At 41.5% G+C, this 18,411-nt stretch overlaps 1 protein-coding gene across 1 annotated transcript in view; it reads right to left on the bottom strand.

The window, feature by feature from the left end:
* egfra (epidermal growth factor receptor a (erythroblastic leukemia viral (v-erb-b) oncogene homolog, avian)) overlaps positions 1–18,411 on the bottom strand; it is a 144,124-nt gene that overhangs the window by 66,908 nt on the left and 58,805 nt on the right. The window contains exon 2 of the mRNA XM_060906408.1: positions 1,021–1,172. Coding sequence (XP_060762391.1) covers positions 1,021–1,172 — 152 coding nt within the window. The remainder of the gene's footprint in view (positions 1–1,020; positions 1,173–18,411) is intronic.

Raw genomic sequence — 18,411 nt, 5'->3', positions numbered from 1 at the left:
ACCTCGGCCTTGAATACTGACCTCGGCCCAGAGGGCCTCGCTCAGTACTTTCAAGACCTCGGTCACGGTATTTCACGACATGGACCTCCCAGCTGGTAAATAACATATATTTTTTTTTTTTGCGGTCCAAATCCTGTGCTCTGATTGGCTGGCGAACGGGTCTGTATCCTACGGTATGGACCCCAGTTACGGACCCCGGTTATGGACCTCTGGCGATTCGCTCGTTCACAACAACAACAAACATAGTAGAATTTTTTGTCAACATTTATCTTTTTTATAAGATTTATTTACAAGATTATCAAAAATATTATAAATGTTTGCCAGCATTTCTCAGGAGAATAGCATTAATTTTACAGCATGGATAGCGATAGCGACAGTGTTCACAGCGAAAGCGAGTTTTACTACCCTGAGGAAGGAGAAATAAAAGAAAACATTTCAGGAGAAAGCTAAAAACCTGTAATTTGCTAACGCCGAGCAAAAACATGGCTGAATCCTGAATGACGCAGTTTTGTATAAATAGGGGACTACATAGGCAGCAAAATGTAGTTTTTTTTCCTGCCATGGAAGTGCACTTGTATACCGAGGAGGAAGCCATTTGCATTACAGCTGTGAATGAGGATTCAAAATGGCAGCTCGGCTCAGTTTTCCCTTTTGGGCGCTCTCGTTTTGTTAGAATTTGGTAAAGAAAAAAATAAATATATTATTTACCGGCTTAAGGTCGGTCCGTATGGTGAAATACCATGACCTCGGCCTTGAATACCGACCTCGGCCCAGAGGGCCTCGCTCAGTACTTTCAAGACCTCGGTCACGGTATTTCACCATACGGACCTCCCAGCTGGTAAATAACATATATATATTCTCCACCAAAGCTGTAAATATCACCAGGTTGTTTTCTGTGGAATTTTCTTGTAAACTCTGAACAAAATCAGACTTCAGTCTTATCTTAAGTCTGTGTATATTAAACAAGGGCAGCTCATTTGTATAACCTGTGAAAAGACAACTTGTATGAAATCCTTGTACCTTGAGAAAGGACAGATCATGCGTGTGTGTGGTGTGTGTGATTTCCAGGTTCTCCAGGATCACGGTGCAGTTGCTGTACATCTTCACCATGTTCTGGTAGTGATCATCTTCAGTGCTCAGCAGAGTCAGTCTATTGTTCGACCCCTGACATACTGAGGAGAAGGAAATACAAACAAAAATCATTATAATTCTAAGGTGAAAGTCGTTACGTACTGTAACTGATGACAGACATTCCAGTCCAACTCAGGAATGTTAAAGAATATTCTATAAAATGTGGTAGAATTGTAATATTATAGCACGCTGTGGTTTCTTTGTTTACTTCAGGTTCTCACTATCTCGTGCCAAAATCCTGCCCACTTCTTACTCCAGTGTGTGGAGTTACATTTACACTGCAAAAAATGCTACCTTAGCAAGTGAAAATATCTTGAAAATAGTTGAAACGATCTAGCACTTCCTATTAGAAGAATACAAGACACCAATTCTGAGATTATTAAAACCCATACGGAAGCCGAGAGAGGCCCTTCATATAATCTTTTTTTATTCACCTTGTTATCCCGAGATAACGACATAATTAATTCAGGATCTCGAGAAAACAACATGACTAATTCGAGATCTCGAGAAAACAAAACCGTTATTCCGAGATAACGACATAATTAATTCAGGATGTCGAGAAAACAACACAACTAATTCGAGATCTCGAGAAAACAAAACAATTATTCCGTGATCTCGAGAAAACAAAACAATTATTTCATGATCTCGAGAAAACAGCTGAGATTTCTAGCAGAGCTGCGCCCCCTGTGGGTCAGACAACGAAGACTTAGAAATTGGCGGACATGTAACAGAGCAGAAATGGCTTTTTACGATGCCTTGAAAGAGAGGGGGGCCAGTCTTCTGCGGAGGTGCCGCGGACTAATTTTGAAATTATCCCTTATTAAAAGACTTAATGCAATCTCTCCCTGTGTCAAACCCTGATCAAAATATGGCCTTATTAGGTGATCGATTATTCCAGACATTCTAATGACCAAAGTTGCGTCTATACAGAATGAGAAATAGCCCCAAAGTCAGCATATCACAAGTCTCTTGGCGCACCTGAATGAACCATTTCTCAGCTGTTTACTCGAGATCATAAAATAACTGTTTTGTTTTCTCGAGATCACGGAATAATTGTTTTGTTTTCTCGAGATCTCGAAATAACGGTTTTGTTTTCTCGAGATCTCGAATTAGTCGTGTTGTTTTCTTGAGATCCTGAATTAATTATGTCGTTATCTCGGGATAACAAGGTGAATAAAAAAAAGGATTATATGAAGGGCCTCTCTCGGCTTCCGTACAACCAACTTACTCTAAGATGTCTTATCAAGTAAAAATATCTGTCCGTGCAGCAAGATAACTTCACTAGTATTAAGTAATTTTCTCCTCAAATTTAGTTTTCAATTTTTTGCAGTGTATTTGTTTCTTGAATATATCAGCGATATATGAACTTATGTATATTTTAATTAGAATTAATTATGAGGCTTTAATCATTGTCCATTTTCCACCATAAATTCCCAGAATGTGTTTATAAGCAACAAAACGCACAAATTTCAAATTCTTAGCCATTTTGTTTTCAAATGCATCACACCACACTGGAAGAAGAAACTGTAAGGTAAGTTTTATGTTAAGAATAAAACACTTGGGGTTGTGCTGTTATAGAAAAATAATCACAGACAACAGACCGTGACAAGCAAAATTACTCTTACTGCCTTAAAGTTGATTATTTTCCTATAACGGCATGTCCAGAAGCGTTTTATTCCTCTTATACCACAGTGATTTGACAACTATTAAAATTTTTAACATGTTGTACGGTGGGCGGCACGGTGGTGTAGTGGTTAGCGCTGTCGCCTCACAGCAAGAAGGTCCTGGGTTCGAGCCCCGGGGCCGGCGAGGGCCTTTCTGTGTGGAGTTTGCATGTTCTCCCCGTGTCCGCGTGGGTTTCCTCCGGGTGCTCCGGTTTCCCCCACAGTCCAAAGACATGCAGGTTAGGTTAACTGGTGACTCTAAATTGACCGTAGGTGTGAATGTGAGTGTGAATGGTTGTCTGTGTCTATGTGTCAGCCCTGTGATGACCTGGCGACTTGTCCAGGGTGTACCCCGCCTTTCGCCCGTAGTCAGCTGGGATAGGCTCCAGCTTGCCTGCGACCCTGTAGAAGGATAAAGCGGCTAGAGATAATGAGATGAGATGAGATGTTGTACGGTTTATCTATTTATACCAGAGGGGGAACCGTCAGAACCTTTCAGGCGTTCAGAGAAGCCCAAACGTATCAGCATTCAAATGTTATATTTAATTTCTTTCATTCTTTCATAATTTCATGAAAATTATTCTCTTCTAATTCGGCCTCATTTTCTATCAAATGTGCTTCAGAAATGAAAGGGTTACTGTCCTAAAAACATTAAAATCGAGCTATCGAATGAGATTCTTTTGTTTGTTGTGTCTAGGCTGAGAAGAGTTTCGAGCTGTTCACTCATTGGTTAGGACTTCATTGCCGGGACAGAAGGCCATGGCAGTGTGTGTTTATGTAGGAAGTGACAGATGAATTAATTAACCAATCATATTTTGATTTATAGTGGGAGGGACCAAAAATTTATCACCCTAGGCCTCCTCGAAGGCCAATGCGAGTTTAACTGCGAGTCGGCGCCGTCAGCGCTGCAGTGAAGTCACCTTCCAGCTGGTGTAGCATTCATCAGTAGATGCTAATAAAGCGGTCAAGCCAGTGCGATCAAGAGCTACAGGCTAACGACGAGAAACTAAGATTTCTGTCTCCAGACTCTTCTTCCACGCTGCAAGCTCACTACAGTATTTTTCACTCAGACTTAAGTATTCATTTCCCTGTGTAATTTACTGAGTTACTTTTAAAATCAACATCGACAACTGCACACAACGGAGCGACCTGGCAGCCTGCCGCTAATCCCCTACAAAATCCTTTACCCTGTTGCTGTTTTGGTGTCTGGCTAAGTTTTAGCTGAGCTCAAGTCCCAGCTCTAATAGTACTGGTTTATAGCTACATTTAATATTGTAGAACCTCCACAAAACAAACTCTATTATGATATCAATTACATTATAGCAGCATTAACTATCAAGAAAACGTATGTGGTTTGGGATGATACACATAAATACTAGATACGGGAAAAAAGAACATAATTTGACAAAGCTGCAGCACTTGCTAGTAGCCTAGACTAGCCTCGCATAGCTAGTTTGTAATGTGCAAGTTACACAAACCTGACATGGCATACAGACATTAACAAATTACCTTTAGCCATCCGCTACATATAACTCTTTCATTATATACTGGTTTGAAAATTAGATGTTTAAATGAGGGCGGCACGGTGGTGTAGTGGTTAGCGCTGTTGCCTCACAGCAAGAAGGTCCGGGTTCGAGCCCCGTGGCCGGCGAGGGCCTTTCTGTGCGGAGTTTGCATGTTCTCCCCGTGTCCGCGTGGGTTTCCTCCGGGTGCTCCGGTTTCCCCCACAGTCCAAAGACATGCAGGTTAGGTTAACTGGTGACTCTAAATTGAGCGTAGGTGTGAATGTGAGTGTGAATGGTTGTCTGTGTCTATGTGTCAGCCCTGTGATGACCTGGCGACTTGTCCAGGGTGTACCCCGCCTTTCGCCCGTAGTCAGCTGGGATAGGATCCAGCTTGCCTGCGACCCTGTAGAACAGGATAAAGCGGCTAGAGATAACGAGATGAGATGGGATGTTTAAATGAACCAGCTATTTTTCATAAAACATCAATATGCTAGCTATAGCTACAGTGAGCATACACTGATAATTAATTATTCCATGAAATAGAGTCATATATCAGCAGATAGCTATAAGCCTTGTACAACCAGATTGAGTGGAATAACTGTTTTATTCCATCCACATTCACTGGATTTTGAGAAACAGACCATTTTTTGTTTTATTTTTTGCAAATTCGATAAATAAAAACTTCATACAAAATGTCAGACAAAATCATTTCTGCTTAGAATGTAAACAAACTGGTGAAATGACAGGAGCAATTTGTGAAAAATACTATAATAATAATAATAATAATAATAATAATAATAATTCTTGAAAATTAAAAAAAATGATACGTTCTTACGATCAAATATTTTTATTCCATATTTTGTTGCTTTTTTCCTTGCATTTTTTTGGGTTTTCTTTTCGAGTAGAGTTTTTATTTTGTCCTCGGTTGGTTCAGCAAAACGCTCTGCCATTTTTTTCTCTATTCACGGAATATGAGCTGATAGCCTAGTAGTAGAGTAGCCAATCAGAGCGCGCGATTGCTCATATCCAGAGGTGAACAGTAACGAAGTACACTTACTTGAGTACTGTACTTAAGTACACTTTTTGAGTATCTGCACTTTACTTGAGTATTATTTTTTTGGAAACTTATGACTTTAACTTCACTACGTTTGAAAGACAAATATCGTTCTTTTCACTCCACTACATTTCTATCAAGGTCCTCGTTACTATGAAGCGGCTTTCAAAGTGGATGTTTTTTCTTTTCTTTTCTAAAACGTGATTGGCTTTTCCGCAGGTGACACTGAGACAGTCAATCAGTAATCACTAGGGTCACGTCACGTCCATAGACTGGATAAAATTAAGTTCACTTATTTCTCCGCAGTGTTATTTAACACGATCAGTTGATGGCAGAATGGAAGGAGGCGGTTCTTCTGGAGGACGCACATGCTCATGGCTTTACCTGGAATCCATGTTTCAGTTTTCTGAAAGGATTAAAGATTCATTTTGTTTTAAATGTTTGCTTTGTTTGCTGAAAACGAACCACATCACGGCCTACAAAAACTCGCCGTCCAACCTGCAGAAGCATATTGAGGGATATAAACGTTTTATTCCAAGAGAAAGCTTGCAATGAAGTTGTCTGTGCTTTTAGAGCTAGCGATAACATTGCAGTAGCTACGCAGTCTGGTTAGTCACATGACTTTCTATGGATTTGCCCGCCAAGTTGCCATCGCCTTGTCCACGGCTAACGTTTACACATAGCTAGTTAACTTGGACACTGTTAGTTAGCATGTAAAAACAGTTACGCTAACATGAATAACGTTAACTTATCTGAAGTGCTTTCAGAAATCTCATCTCATTATCTCTAGCCGCTTTATCCTGTTCTACAGGGTCGCAGGCAAGCTGGAGCCTATCCCAGCTGACTACGGGCGAAAGGCGGGGTACACCCTGGACAAGTCGCCAGATCATCACAGGGCTGACACATAGACACAGACAACCATTCACACTCACATTCACACCTACGCTCAATTTAGAGTCACCAGTTAACCTAACCTGCATGTCTTTGGACTGTGGGGGAAACCGGAGCACCCGGAGGAAACCCACGCGGACACGGGGAGAACATGCAAACTCCGCACAGAAAGGCCCTCGCCGGCCACGGGGCTCGAACCTGGACCTTCTTGCTGTGAGGCGACAGCGCTAACCACTACACCACCGTGCCGCCCTGCTTTCAGAAATGTTTTAGTATAATCTTGCCAAACAAACAAAGTGTAGAAATCTTTCTTTTCTAGTAGCGTTAGCTACCCAGTATGATTTTGAGTTTGAAAAGAGTTTGCTAGCATGTCAGGTGGAGTTTCACTGACTAGCTAGCTTAACATTAAACCACCATGATGGCACAGGCAGATTCATACGTGCATGAATACATGCGTGCACACATATCCAGTGAATGTGGATAGAATAAATACAGATATCAAAGCATCTTGTAGGAACAGATTTGACGTCTTCTGGCATTTGGCACTCTTCTTAGAACGACTAATGTTCTAGACATGGTCGCATTTAGGAAATACGATTTTCTCTCTCATCTCTATAACCACCATGATAAATAAATAAAGAACGTGAGACGATTCCGTTACCTAGGTTACACCATCACGAACTCCAGCGAGGACACGCAGACCCTTGGCTCGAGAATTGGATCCGCGTTTGAAAAATGGAACGAGCTTAAACGTGTCCTTACGGATCAGCGTATACACCTGTCTACTAGAGTAAAGTTCCTCACTGCATGTGTGAGATCCCGACTCTTGTACAGTGTACAGACATGGCAACTGACTACGAAAGAAGTCGCAAAGATCGAGGTCGTATGGAATGGTATCCTGAGGAAGATGGTGAAGGGTGGATACAGAAGACAGAAGGATGATAGAACTGAAGAAAATGTGAGTGATCATAAACAGGATTGGAGCTTCAAACTCTCAAATGCAGACCTACACCGCATTACCGAGACAAAACCGATCAAGTCCTTCTGCTTATACTAGCGATTAAAATACCTGGCGCATGTCTGCAGGATGGATAACGGAGACATAAGGAAACATACTTTCTGACGAACGCTCCCCAAGTTGGATGAGGTTCGAGAGACTGTTGGGGATAGACGCCCCACAGATAAGGAGAATGATGATGGATAGGACAAAATTTCAGCGTCTATTGGATACAATAGATGCACCCTAAGGAGTTAAAATCTCCAGAAAAGGGAACACGATGATGATGATGATGTATGATGCAGTCGATTCTGTAATGCTGAACTTTCTCATCTCATCCACAATTCAGGAACCCTGAATTCTTCTTTCCTGCTTCTCTGGGAATCTCAAAAGTGGCCTCTGGTTCATGGTTATGAAGCCAGTGGGTGGATCTTTTACCAGAACTGCATGCCAGTGGAAAGCTTCAAACACATGCCAAGAGAAATAATGCTTGTTCAGAGATTCTGCCTGTTTGGTGGACTTTCTCCTTCTCACACACTTTCATATTTCATGCACAGAAACTCCCTTTCTCTAACCATAAGCAGAAAAGTATCCTGAGCTTGCCCAGCACACACTGTCCCAGATTCTTGGACGTCTCCTTGTTTTTTAAACACCTGACTGGAATGTGCTTTCAAATCATACATCTACTATCTCTTTCCTGAGACGTGCATGTAAGCAGACAGGCACCTTCAGAGATCCTGTTAAGAACACAGAGTGAACGGAGAAGTAGAATCTGCTCATCTCGTCGTTTAACAAAAGTGTCTAATTGGAGTCACGAAGAAAAAAAATCATGCCGTATAAACAATGGTGAAGAAAAAAAGTCTGCAAATTCTTATTAATCGTGTTATTTAAAAGCACTTTTAAGGTTTGCATCTTGCTAAAATACTGTTGGGTTGATTGAAATTGATTATTTTCCAATAACAGCATGTCCTATAGTGGTTTATTTGCTTCATAGCACAGCATAGGTTCCTGTAGTATATGACATTAAAGGAACAGTCCACCGTACTTCCATAATGAAATATGCTCTTATCTGAATTGAGATGAGCTGCTCCGTACCTCTCCGAGCTTTGCGCGACCTCCCAGTCAGTCAGACGCGCTGTCACTCCTGTTAGCAATGTAGCTAGGCTCAGTATGGCCAATGGTATTTTTTGGGGCTGTAGTTAGATGCGACCAAACTTTTCCGCGTTTTTCCTGTTTACATAGGTTTATATGACCAGTGATATGAAACAAGTTCAGTTAAAAAAATTGAAACGTAGCGATTTTCTATGCTATGGAAAGTCCGCACTATAATGACAGGCGTACTAACACCTTCTGCGCGCTTCGGCAGCGCATTGATATCTGAGCTCCGTATCAATGCGCTGCCGAAGCGCGCAGAAGGTGTTAGTACGCCTGTCATTATAGTGCGGACTTTCCATAGCATAGAAAATCGCTACGTTTCAATTTTTTTAACTGAACTTGTTTCATATCACTGGTCATATAAACCTGTGTAAACAGGAAAAACGCGGAAGAGTTTGGTCGCATCTAACTACAGCCCCAAAAAATACCGTTGGCCATGCTGAGCCTAGCTACATTGCTAACAGGAGTGACAGTGCGTCTGACTGCGTCTGACTGACTGGGAGGTCGCGCAAAGCTCGGAGAGGTACGGAGCAGCTCGTCTCAATTCAGATAAGAGCATATTTCATTATGGAAGTACGGTGGACTGTTCCTTTAAGGGAAGCCATGGCCTAATGGTTAGAGAAGCAGATTTGGGACCAAAAAGTCGCCCGTTTGATTCCCTGGACCAGCAGGAATGGCTGAAGTGCCCTTGAGTAAGGCACCTAACCTCCAGCTGCTCCTGGTATGTTGTACGTTGCTCTGGATAAGAGCGTCTGCCATTAATGTGATGATTTGGCCAAAGTGAAGATGTTAAAATCCTGCAAATTTACACATTATATGACACTCAGCATAAAAAACAAGTTCTCAGTTCCAGCACTTGCATGTCTATGGAAGTATCCCTATCTCGAATATAAAGACTATAACGCAAACAATCGTCTCGAAGATGTCTTTTGTTTGAATCCTGTATTATATTAAGCTTATTCAAACTTAGGTTCTTGTTTGAATAAGCTGGACTTCACTCAGCTGCAGAGCTGCACATAATACACATCTGTAAAACAGTAACATGATACCAGGATGATACGCATCAAACATCAAAACGAAGCTTTTGGAATGATTAACAACTAAAATAGTTTACTGTAAATGATCATGTAAAAAAAAGCATCAAATGTGATAACACTGTAGGCGAGTTTATTCTAATCGTCATCTTTAAAAATTAACCTCGCCAATTTTTAAATATAAATAGACATTCTATCCACATTCACTGGCTATGAGCAACCGTGCACTCTGATTGGCTACTCTATTACTGGGATATCAGCTCATATACCGTGAGTAGAGAAAAACAAAACAAAAATGGCGGAGTGCATCAAGTCAGATATATCACTTTGTTATCAAGTATTTAAAAGAAACAGAAATATCTAAAAGAATAGGTTGGGTTTTTTTTTTTTGCCCAATATCGCGTGTTCCACACTCCAGCCCAGTCAGTGGCAGTAATGCACCTTTAAGTTGGTTTGCCAACCGACAACAAACCCTAAAGAAGAAAAAGAAAATAGCAGAGCGTGTTGCTGAACCAACCGACGATGAAATAAAATCTAAATTTGAAAGCAAAACCCCAAAAATACAACCACCCCCCCCGACAAAATATGGAATGAAAGTATTTGATGGCAAGAACGTCTCATCTCATCTCATTATCTGTAGCCGCTTTATCCTGTTCTACAGGGTCGCAGGCAAGCTGGAGCCTATCCCAGCTGACTACGGGCGAGAGGCGGGGTACACCCTGGACAAGTCGCCAGGTCATCACAGGGCTGACACATATAGGGTGTTCACATGGCACATATTTGCATCGATGCTGCACCGATGTATTTTGTTGCGATATATCTTACACCGGTGTAAATTTTGCGCAGCGTTCACACGTCACAACCCTGCTTACTAGAGAGAAGCGTGTTAGCACCGGTGCAGCCCCACTTGCGGTCACACGGCAGTTTCTGCGACCGTGTTATAGTAGCAAAAACTTTATTACTATCATTTCCTTTGATAGTAATAAAGTTTTGATATTTCCTTTTATTACTATCATTTCCTATCATTATTACTATCATTTCCGATAGTAATAATGCGGAAATTAAATATGCGCATGCGTGAAAATGTACTTCTTTTTCCCGGTTGTCATGGCATCACCAAGCGCCGGGAAAACAACGTGGATGAAGACACCAGTGTTGCCAGATATTGCTGACGTTTTCCAGCCCAAAATATGTTCAAATCCGCCAAAATGCACTTAAAACCGCCCAGTCTGGCAACACTGGAAGACACGCAGTTCTGTTGTTGTTGATATTCGCCATTTTGGAAGCGCAAAATACCAGGATGCAAATTATGCAATACCCTTATGTAATCAACTCTCCTCACGCGTAGCGAGTCTACCCCTGTAGCGTTCAGACGTCCCATTTTATATCGGTGCTGCCCCGCAAACTAGCATTTACTCCGGAGTAAATTTCTTAAACCACCTCCCGAGCAGGGTTAGATTTGCACCGGTTTAAGCAGCTTTCAGGGGCTGCACCGGTATAACTTTGTACCGTGTGAACGCTCTACCGGGGCAGCCCCGGTGCTACACCGGAGTAAAAGTTGCCGTGTGAACACCCCTCTAGACACAGACAACCATTCACACTCACATTCACACCTACGCTCAATTTAGAGTCACCAGTTAACCTAACCTGCATGTCTTTGGACTGTGGGGGAAACCGGAGCACCCGGAGGAAACCCACGCGGACACGGGGAGAACATGCAAACTCCGCACAGAAAGGCCCTCGCCGGCCACGGGGCTCGAACCCGGACCTTCTTGCTGTGAGGCGACAGCGCTAACCACTACACCACCGTGCCACCATGGCAAGAACGTATCTTTTTTTATTTTTCAAGAATTATTATTATTAGTTGGGGTGGTGGAGGTGTGGTGAGATAGGATAGGATCCAAATGCAGAACAGACAGTTATCCAATAAATAAGGTGATTTAATCCAGGGAAAAAAGGGCATGGCAAAAAGGTAAACAAACAGGACAGAAAAACAAATGGCAAAGTAGTCCAGGAAAAAAAAAAGAGACAAAAACTAGACAAAAACACGAGACAGGTAAGGGCAAAAACGCTAGTGCAAAAAACCATGAACAAGAAAAAACCTTAGTGCAAAAAGCCATAAACCAGAAAAACAGCTAGAGCAAATACCATGAGATGCCGCCGCCCCCCCAAAAAAGGCCATAGAAACTGCTAGAGTAGCAAACAAGACATTCTGGCGAAGTCAGAGTCTGAGAACGGCGTATTTATAGGCAGCGATGAAAGCCAGGACGTGAATACAGGTGAGGTGGAATTCCTGTCCCGGATCAGGATTGGCGCTGGCGTGAGAGATCCGTAATCTCCGGAGTGGATGTCCGGGGTGGAGCATGACATTATTATTATTATTATTATTATTATATTTTTCACAAATTGCTCCTGTCATTTCGACGGTTTGTTTACAATCTAAGCGGAAATAATTTTGTCGGACGTTTTGTACAAAGTTTTTATTTATCGAATTTGCAAAAAATAACAATAAAAATGCTCCGTTTCTCAAAATCCAGTGAATGTGGATAGAATAAAACAGTTATTCCACTCAATCTCACTATACATGGCTTATAGCTGACTCGGTGCTACGCGCCTCATCAGCTATCAACTCATGTACGACTCGATTTCATGGAATAACTGTTAAATATTTTTTTAGCCACTCAGAGCGCGCGATTGCTCATATCCAGTGAATGTGGATAGAATAAGAGATATTAGCTTTTATAGATATTAGTTTATTTTTTTAGATACAATGCTAACCTGGTCTAACACTACCTTAGTACCATATTTTAGCTAATATTTTAGCTACTAGTCTATCCAGGTAGCAATTATTGATTACATCTGCTACTTTTCTTCATAGCTAGCAACGACCTCTACTATCATACTAGCTAGCTATATTTACAAAGGCATTAGCTATCTATCTTTCCATTTATGTTCACCTAGCATAACCGCATGTCTATCTGGTGTTCTTAAAGGAACAGTCCACCGTACTTCCATAATGAAATATGCTCTTATCTGAATTGAGACGAGCTGCTCCGTACCTCTCCGAGCTTTGCGCGACCTCCCAGTCAGTCAGACGCAGTCAGACGCGCTGTCACTCCTGTTAGCAATGTAGCTAGGCTCAGTATGGCCAATGGTATTTTTTGGGGCTGTAGTTAGATGCGACCAAACTCTTCCGCGTTTTTCCTGTTTACATAGGTTTATATGACCAGTGATATGAAACAAGTTCAGTTACACAAATTGAAACGTAGCGATTTTCTATGCTATGGAAAGTCCGCACTATAATGACAGGCGTACTAACACCTTCTGCACGCTTCGGCAGCGCATTGATATCTGAGCTCCGTATCAATGCGCTGTCGAAGCGCGCAGAAGGTGTTAGTACGCCTGTCATTATAGTGCGGACTTTCCATAGCATAGAAAATCGCTACGTTTCAATTTTTTTAACTGAACTTGTTTCATATCACTGGTCATATAAACCTATGTAAACAGGAAAAACGCGGAAGAGTTTGGTCGCATCTAACTACAGCCCCAAAAAATACCATTGGCCATACTGAGCCTAGCTACATTGCTAACAGGAGTGACAGCGCGTCTGACTGCGTCTGACTGACTGGGAGGTCGCGCAAAGCTCGGAGAGGTACGGAGCAGCTCGTCTCAATTCAGATAAGAGCATATTTCATTATGGAAGTACGGTGGACTGTTCCTTTAAAGGTGACAGACACCTTTTTCACAAGTCGACACAGTTCCCTGAGGTCTTAATGAAATGTCTGTGACATGCTTTGGTCTAAATATTAAAAGGATAAAGCACCACAGCTCCCTTCTCACCCTAAACAGCCAATTTGAGAGCCTGTTCCTTTAAATGATAATGAACCCCTGCCCACCCCACCCTTCCTTCGTCCGCCAGCCAATCAGGTAGCATTTTTCTCATGAATATTAATTCGCAAAGTCTGTTCTCAAGCCATGAATTGAGATACTCAGATGAGGGGGTGGTACTATTCTAATGAGCTGCACCTGTGACATAGAAAGTGGAGGCAAATCTGATCGTCTTGTTCAAGGACGTATTTTCTGAAATCGGCAGAACAAACCGACTGGGTTGTTTTATTTCAGAGTTTGTACATTAGCAGACACTCCAGATACCCAAATGCACACACACCGGCCACTTTAATAGGAACTTGTTCTTGATTCTAAGAGTCTTGTTCTTGGTTGCAGGACTGGAATCCAATGTGTTCTTCTGTTTTCTGTTGCATGCTGGGATGCTTTTCTGCTCACCACGGTTGTAAAGAGTGATTACATGAGTTACTATATCTTTCCTGGCACAAACGCTCAAACCAATCTGGCCATTTTCCTCTGACCTCTCATCAACAAGGAGCGATTTTTTTTCAGCTAAGTGTAAACTGCCGTTAGCTAACCACCATTCCATAGAGATTGAATGGGATTTAGTTAACTAGCGATGGTTTTTGCTAACATAGTTAGCTGAAAGTTATCTCTAGCTATGTCGGGATAACATTAGCTCTCTTGCGTCAAGTTAAAAGTGATAGGCAGCTCATGATTATTTTACATTTTTTTTTTGTGCTCTTATCTGATTGGTTTCTCACCTGGTTGCCTGTTGCCAGCAACATTACCCAAAAAGTTGCCCCGTGTCTCATCACCTTTACTCATTTCCTACGTCCTCCTAATTAACGACGAGATGCTTGTCGTCTTCTCCATGACACATCGGTTACATTACTACATTTGGAGTAGCCTTAAAATACACTCCCCGGCCACTTTAATAGGAACTTGTTCTTGATTCTAAGATTCTTGTTCTTGGCTGTGGGACTGGAACCCAGTGTGGTCTTCCATTTTCTGTTGCATGCTGAGATGCTTTTCTGCTCACTACGGTTGTAAAGACTGATTATATGAGTTACTGGCACAAAAGCTCGAACCAATCTGGCCATTTTCTGATCTCTGACCTCTCTTATGAACAAGGCGTTTGTTTCCACCCACAGAACTGTCGCTCACTCGCTCGGTGTTTTTTGTTTTGCGCACCATTCTCATACATGTCAACCTATACGGCATGTCCGTATTTTATACGGATTTGATTCAATAAACGTAGTAAACGGGCGTACAAATAAAGTTATACGGATTCTTTAAAAAAACTTCAATATTTATTTAGAGCTATAATCAATTCCCACGATGATAAAAGAGCGCATAACATTTACAAACGTACTGTACAACACAGAAAGCACAAACAGCCAGTAAAGAGTCTTATGAAATCGCGCGTTATCTTGTGGTAGCGAGACTTCGTTCCACTTCTGATCATGCGCACACCGCATTGTGAGAATCCCGCCAACCGGGAAGTAACATTTTGTTTGAAAAGCGTATTTCCACCTGAGCGACTTTCACTAGCGACTGAAAAGATTCTGAATGGGCACTCCGGCAAGATCAACACAGACACTTGCTGTGACATGCAGCCTCGTGAGGTATTGGTGCAGAGTGCTAAAAAAAAGCTGTCATGGAGTACAATTCAGAACATTAGAGTGACACTTCGTGTTTTTGTCAAACATTGGAGCTTTGTATTCATTCTGAAGGTTTATTGTTATTAATATTGAATAAAAAGTAACTGGGATATATCATTGTTAATTATCATTCAAATTTTAGGTAAATTATTTTAATTTGCATCTTATAAGGATTTTATAAGGGAAATACGGATTTTGGAGGTTGGTTATACAGGTTTGATTGACCAAAGGTTGACGTATGCATTCTGTCTGTGTAAACTCTAGAGACTGTTGTTTGTGTGTGAAAACCCCAGGAGATCAGGAGCAGTTTCTGAAATACTCAAACCTCAAACATCTGATGAGCACCAACACGCACGGCACAGTGAAAGAAAGTCATACTTTATTGCGAGATCACAATTTTGTCCCATTCTGATGTTTGAATGACGTGACCATTAACCGAAGCTCTTGATTTGTATCTGCATGATTTTACGCATTGTGCTGCCATCAAGGGATAGGCTGATTAGAGAATGGCATAAAACAGCATGGTGCAGCGGTCTCAAAAGTAGCCGGTCACCGGCAGCAAATCGCCGGCTATGGCTTGTTATGCCGCCGGCTATTGTCAGTCGAGTCACAAAATTTAATATTAAATATTTCTGACAGCAAAAAAAGTTGTGAACGTAAATTACATCCACTATGTCATGTATGTCCGTTGCTGCGTCAACTGTGTTTACATCCTCGACACGAGTGCAGCCATTACTGCCGCCTGTGTTGCCAGATTGTTTTTACATCCTCGACATGAGTGCAGCCATTACTGCCACCTGTGTTGCCAGATTGGGCGGTTTTAAGTGCATTTTGGCAGATTTTGAACATATTTTGGGCTGTAAAACGTCAGCAGTATCTGGCAACATATTTTTTTACTTAATACAAGAAATTAATGGATGCCAACGTTTTTGCCAAAATGGTATTTTATTTTCCATTACTTAGGCAGCTTCAGCATCATACTGTGAGATTCTGTTCAAATTGTTTTTTTTCTTCTATGAAGCCTGAGCCATTTATTTTATTAGTTTATAATTATTGTTTAATTTAGTCTTCAGGAGAGACTGCCTGCACACAGTACTAGTATTAATAGTTTTTTTTTCTTACATGAAAGCTGAGGCATTTATATTATATTTTAAGGGAACTTCATGTTGTGCTGCGAGGTTCTCTGCACTTTAACTTTTGAACCAACAGGTGCATTTGGATAAGTAAAGCCTATTTTTCTGCATTTTTGTAGTCCTGGTAATCTTTTATATTGGTAAAGTTGTTTATAGGACCATTTCTCAGTGTCTGGTTTTTTAATCAATAGTTTTTCAGTAATAACTTAATATTTAACATATCACTCAAATTTAAACAACCCCCGCGCCTCCCCCATGGCCTGCCCCCATAGTCTCCAAAATTTCTGTGGGAAACACTGGCGTGCGTAACAACGCTAATCAAGCTTAAGCTAGACGACCCGCCTCAAATACCCGTCCCGGGTAAATATCCCAGTTTTAGATGGCCTGTTCCAAACCATCCCGCCCCATGAAAAATTCGTACTTGCATATCTCTATCTATCTATCTATCTATCTATCTATCTATCTATCTATCTATCTATCTATCTATCTATCTATCTATCTATCCTGCACGCTTTGCGTGCATTATGTCTGCCGCTGGCAGACATTTTACCATTTTGCACCCTGCTGTAAATTATTTGTACCCTGCTATTCTCCCAAACTTTGAAGCCCCTGATGGTGGATGTAGGGGTGTTCCTAATAAAGTGGCCAGCGTGTGTAAAAGCATTGAAAAAGTGAGTTTTTCATAAAATGCCTAGTTTGATGCTAGTTAGCTTACAGAACAGCAGTCTAACAGAAGGTAGTGAGCTTTTCAGAACGATCCCCAAACAACGACTGAATAATTTAAATACATCGCTGCTGTTTTAGGGTTTTTTAAATCATAATACTCCATCATATACAGCTTTAGCAGCGGCAGCTTAGTGGTTAAGGTTCCCTGCTAGCAGTCAAATGGTTGAGCTCAAATCCTTGACTTGTCCGGAAGCCATTTTGGACTTTTCATTAAATTGCTGATGCTTGAGCTCAGCAAAAAATTACAGCTGAAAGATCAGTAGAACTGAAAAGAACTTGCTCCGCAAATCCAGTTGTTCCTTTTCCACATTTGCTGTTGCTATTGAGAAAAACAGACTTAAAAACCAGAGATTTTTCCTTTGAAGGCACTGACTGGTTAGATCTCATTCCTCGACATGTCGGTGCTTGATGACACGTCCAGAAGCTGCTTATTAGCCATGGAGATGGCATGCTTTGCCTCACTGCAGAGCTCATAATTTAAGTCGAGATGTTTATCTGTGGTTTTAAAAATCAACATTTGCTGCGCTAATGCGTTTGGATATAAATTATTAGTTATGTCTGAGTCTTCGTAAGAATGAAACTCATCATTCAAAGCGGTTGGTGACAAAGCTGGATAACAAAACTGGTTGGTTTGATTTTTTTTTTTTTTTGTCGTACGTAATTGTTCATGTACGATGAAGCAAGAACAGGGATTGGATATTGTTTCCTTCTCCAAACGCACGCATACACAAAACCAGCTGTGTAAAAAAGAATGCAGGTACACAAGAACGCAACATTCACTCCTTCTTCTTGTAATAACTCATGACACACTCCTTTCTCGCGTGCTAAAGTAACCCAAACAACCCAGGCCCAAGCCAGGCTAACAGGCTTGATTAATTCTAAGATTTAATTACAGACTATCATTTCCTTGGCTGTGACAAAACAACAACACATATTAGTCTTGAAGATTGGCGTAAATAATCTGATGGTTTACTGTAAACCGGACAGAGCTGCAATAGATAAGGAAGAAAACCCTAAGGAGGTATAAAGTTACAGGAATATTTACGACCTTTACTGTTACTGTTATTATCTTGAAATTGATTATTTTCCGATAACCACATATCATAAAGTATTTTATTCCTCTTATACCACATCAACACTGTGTTTGCCAGAATGACCATGCAGATTATTTCAGATATTCTGGCACTGGGGTAGCACGGTGGTGTAGTGGTTTAGTCTGGCTAACGCGACTTCAAAGCTCTGCGAGCATTTGGTCTGGCAAAGATATTAAGCCCAACCGTTTCCCAAAGGCGTGGTTGACCCGCCTCCCTGAAATGCCTAAGTTTGCTACTGGTCGAAGCCAGAAAAGGCTGTGACGAAGCTTAAACCAATCACATCACTCTTTCCTCTGACGTATGTGACGTGACGGAAACTGCTTGAGTACCAGGAAGAAGATAAATACCTCCAGGGCTGCTCTTTGCTCCGTTTTCAATGAGAACTTCCCGTTGAATGCTTTCAATACAGCATCTACCGCTGTGTCAAAGGCTTGCCGCTGCTCCATGTTCGTAATGTTTCTAGTGAATGAAGCGCTTCCGGCATAGATTCTGTAAACAATCTATGGCTTCCGGTCGC

The sequence above is a fragment of the Neoarius graeffei genome, chromosome 23 (genome assembly GCF_027579695.1).
Source record: "Neoarius graeffei isolate fNeoGra1 chromosome 23, fNeoGra1.pri, whole genome shotgun sequence".
Taxonomy (NCBI): domain Eukaryota; kingdom Metazoa; phylum Chordata; class Actinopteri; order Siluriformes; family Ariidae; genus Neoarius; species Neoarius graeffei.
Note: the sequence above shows the minus strand (reverse complement) of the source record. Positions and strands in the feature narration are given on the sequence as shown.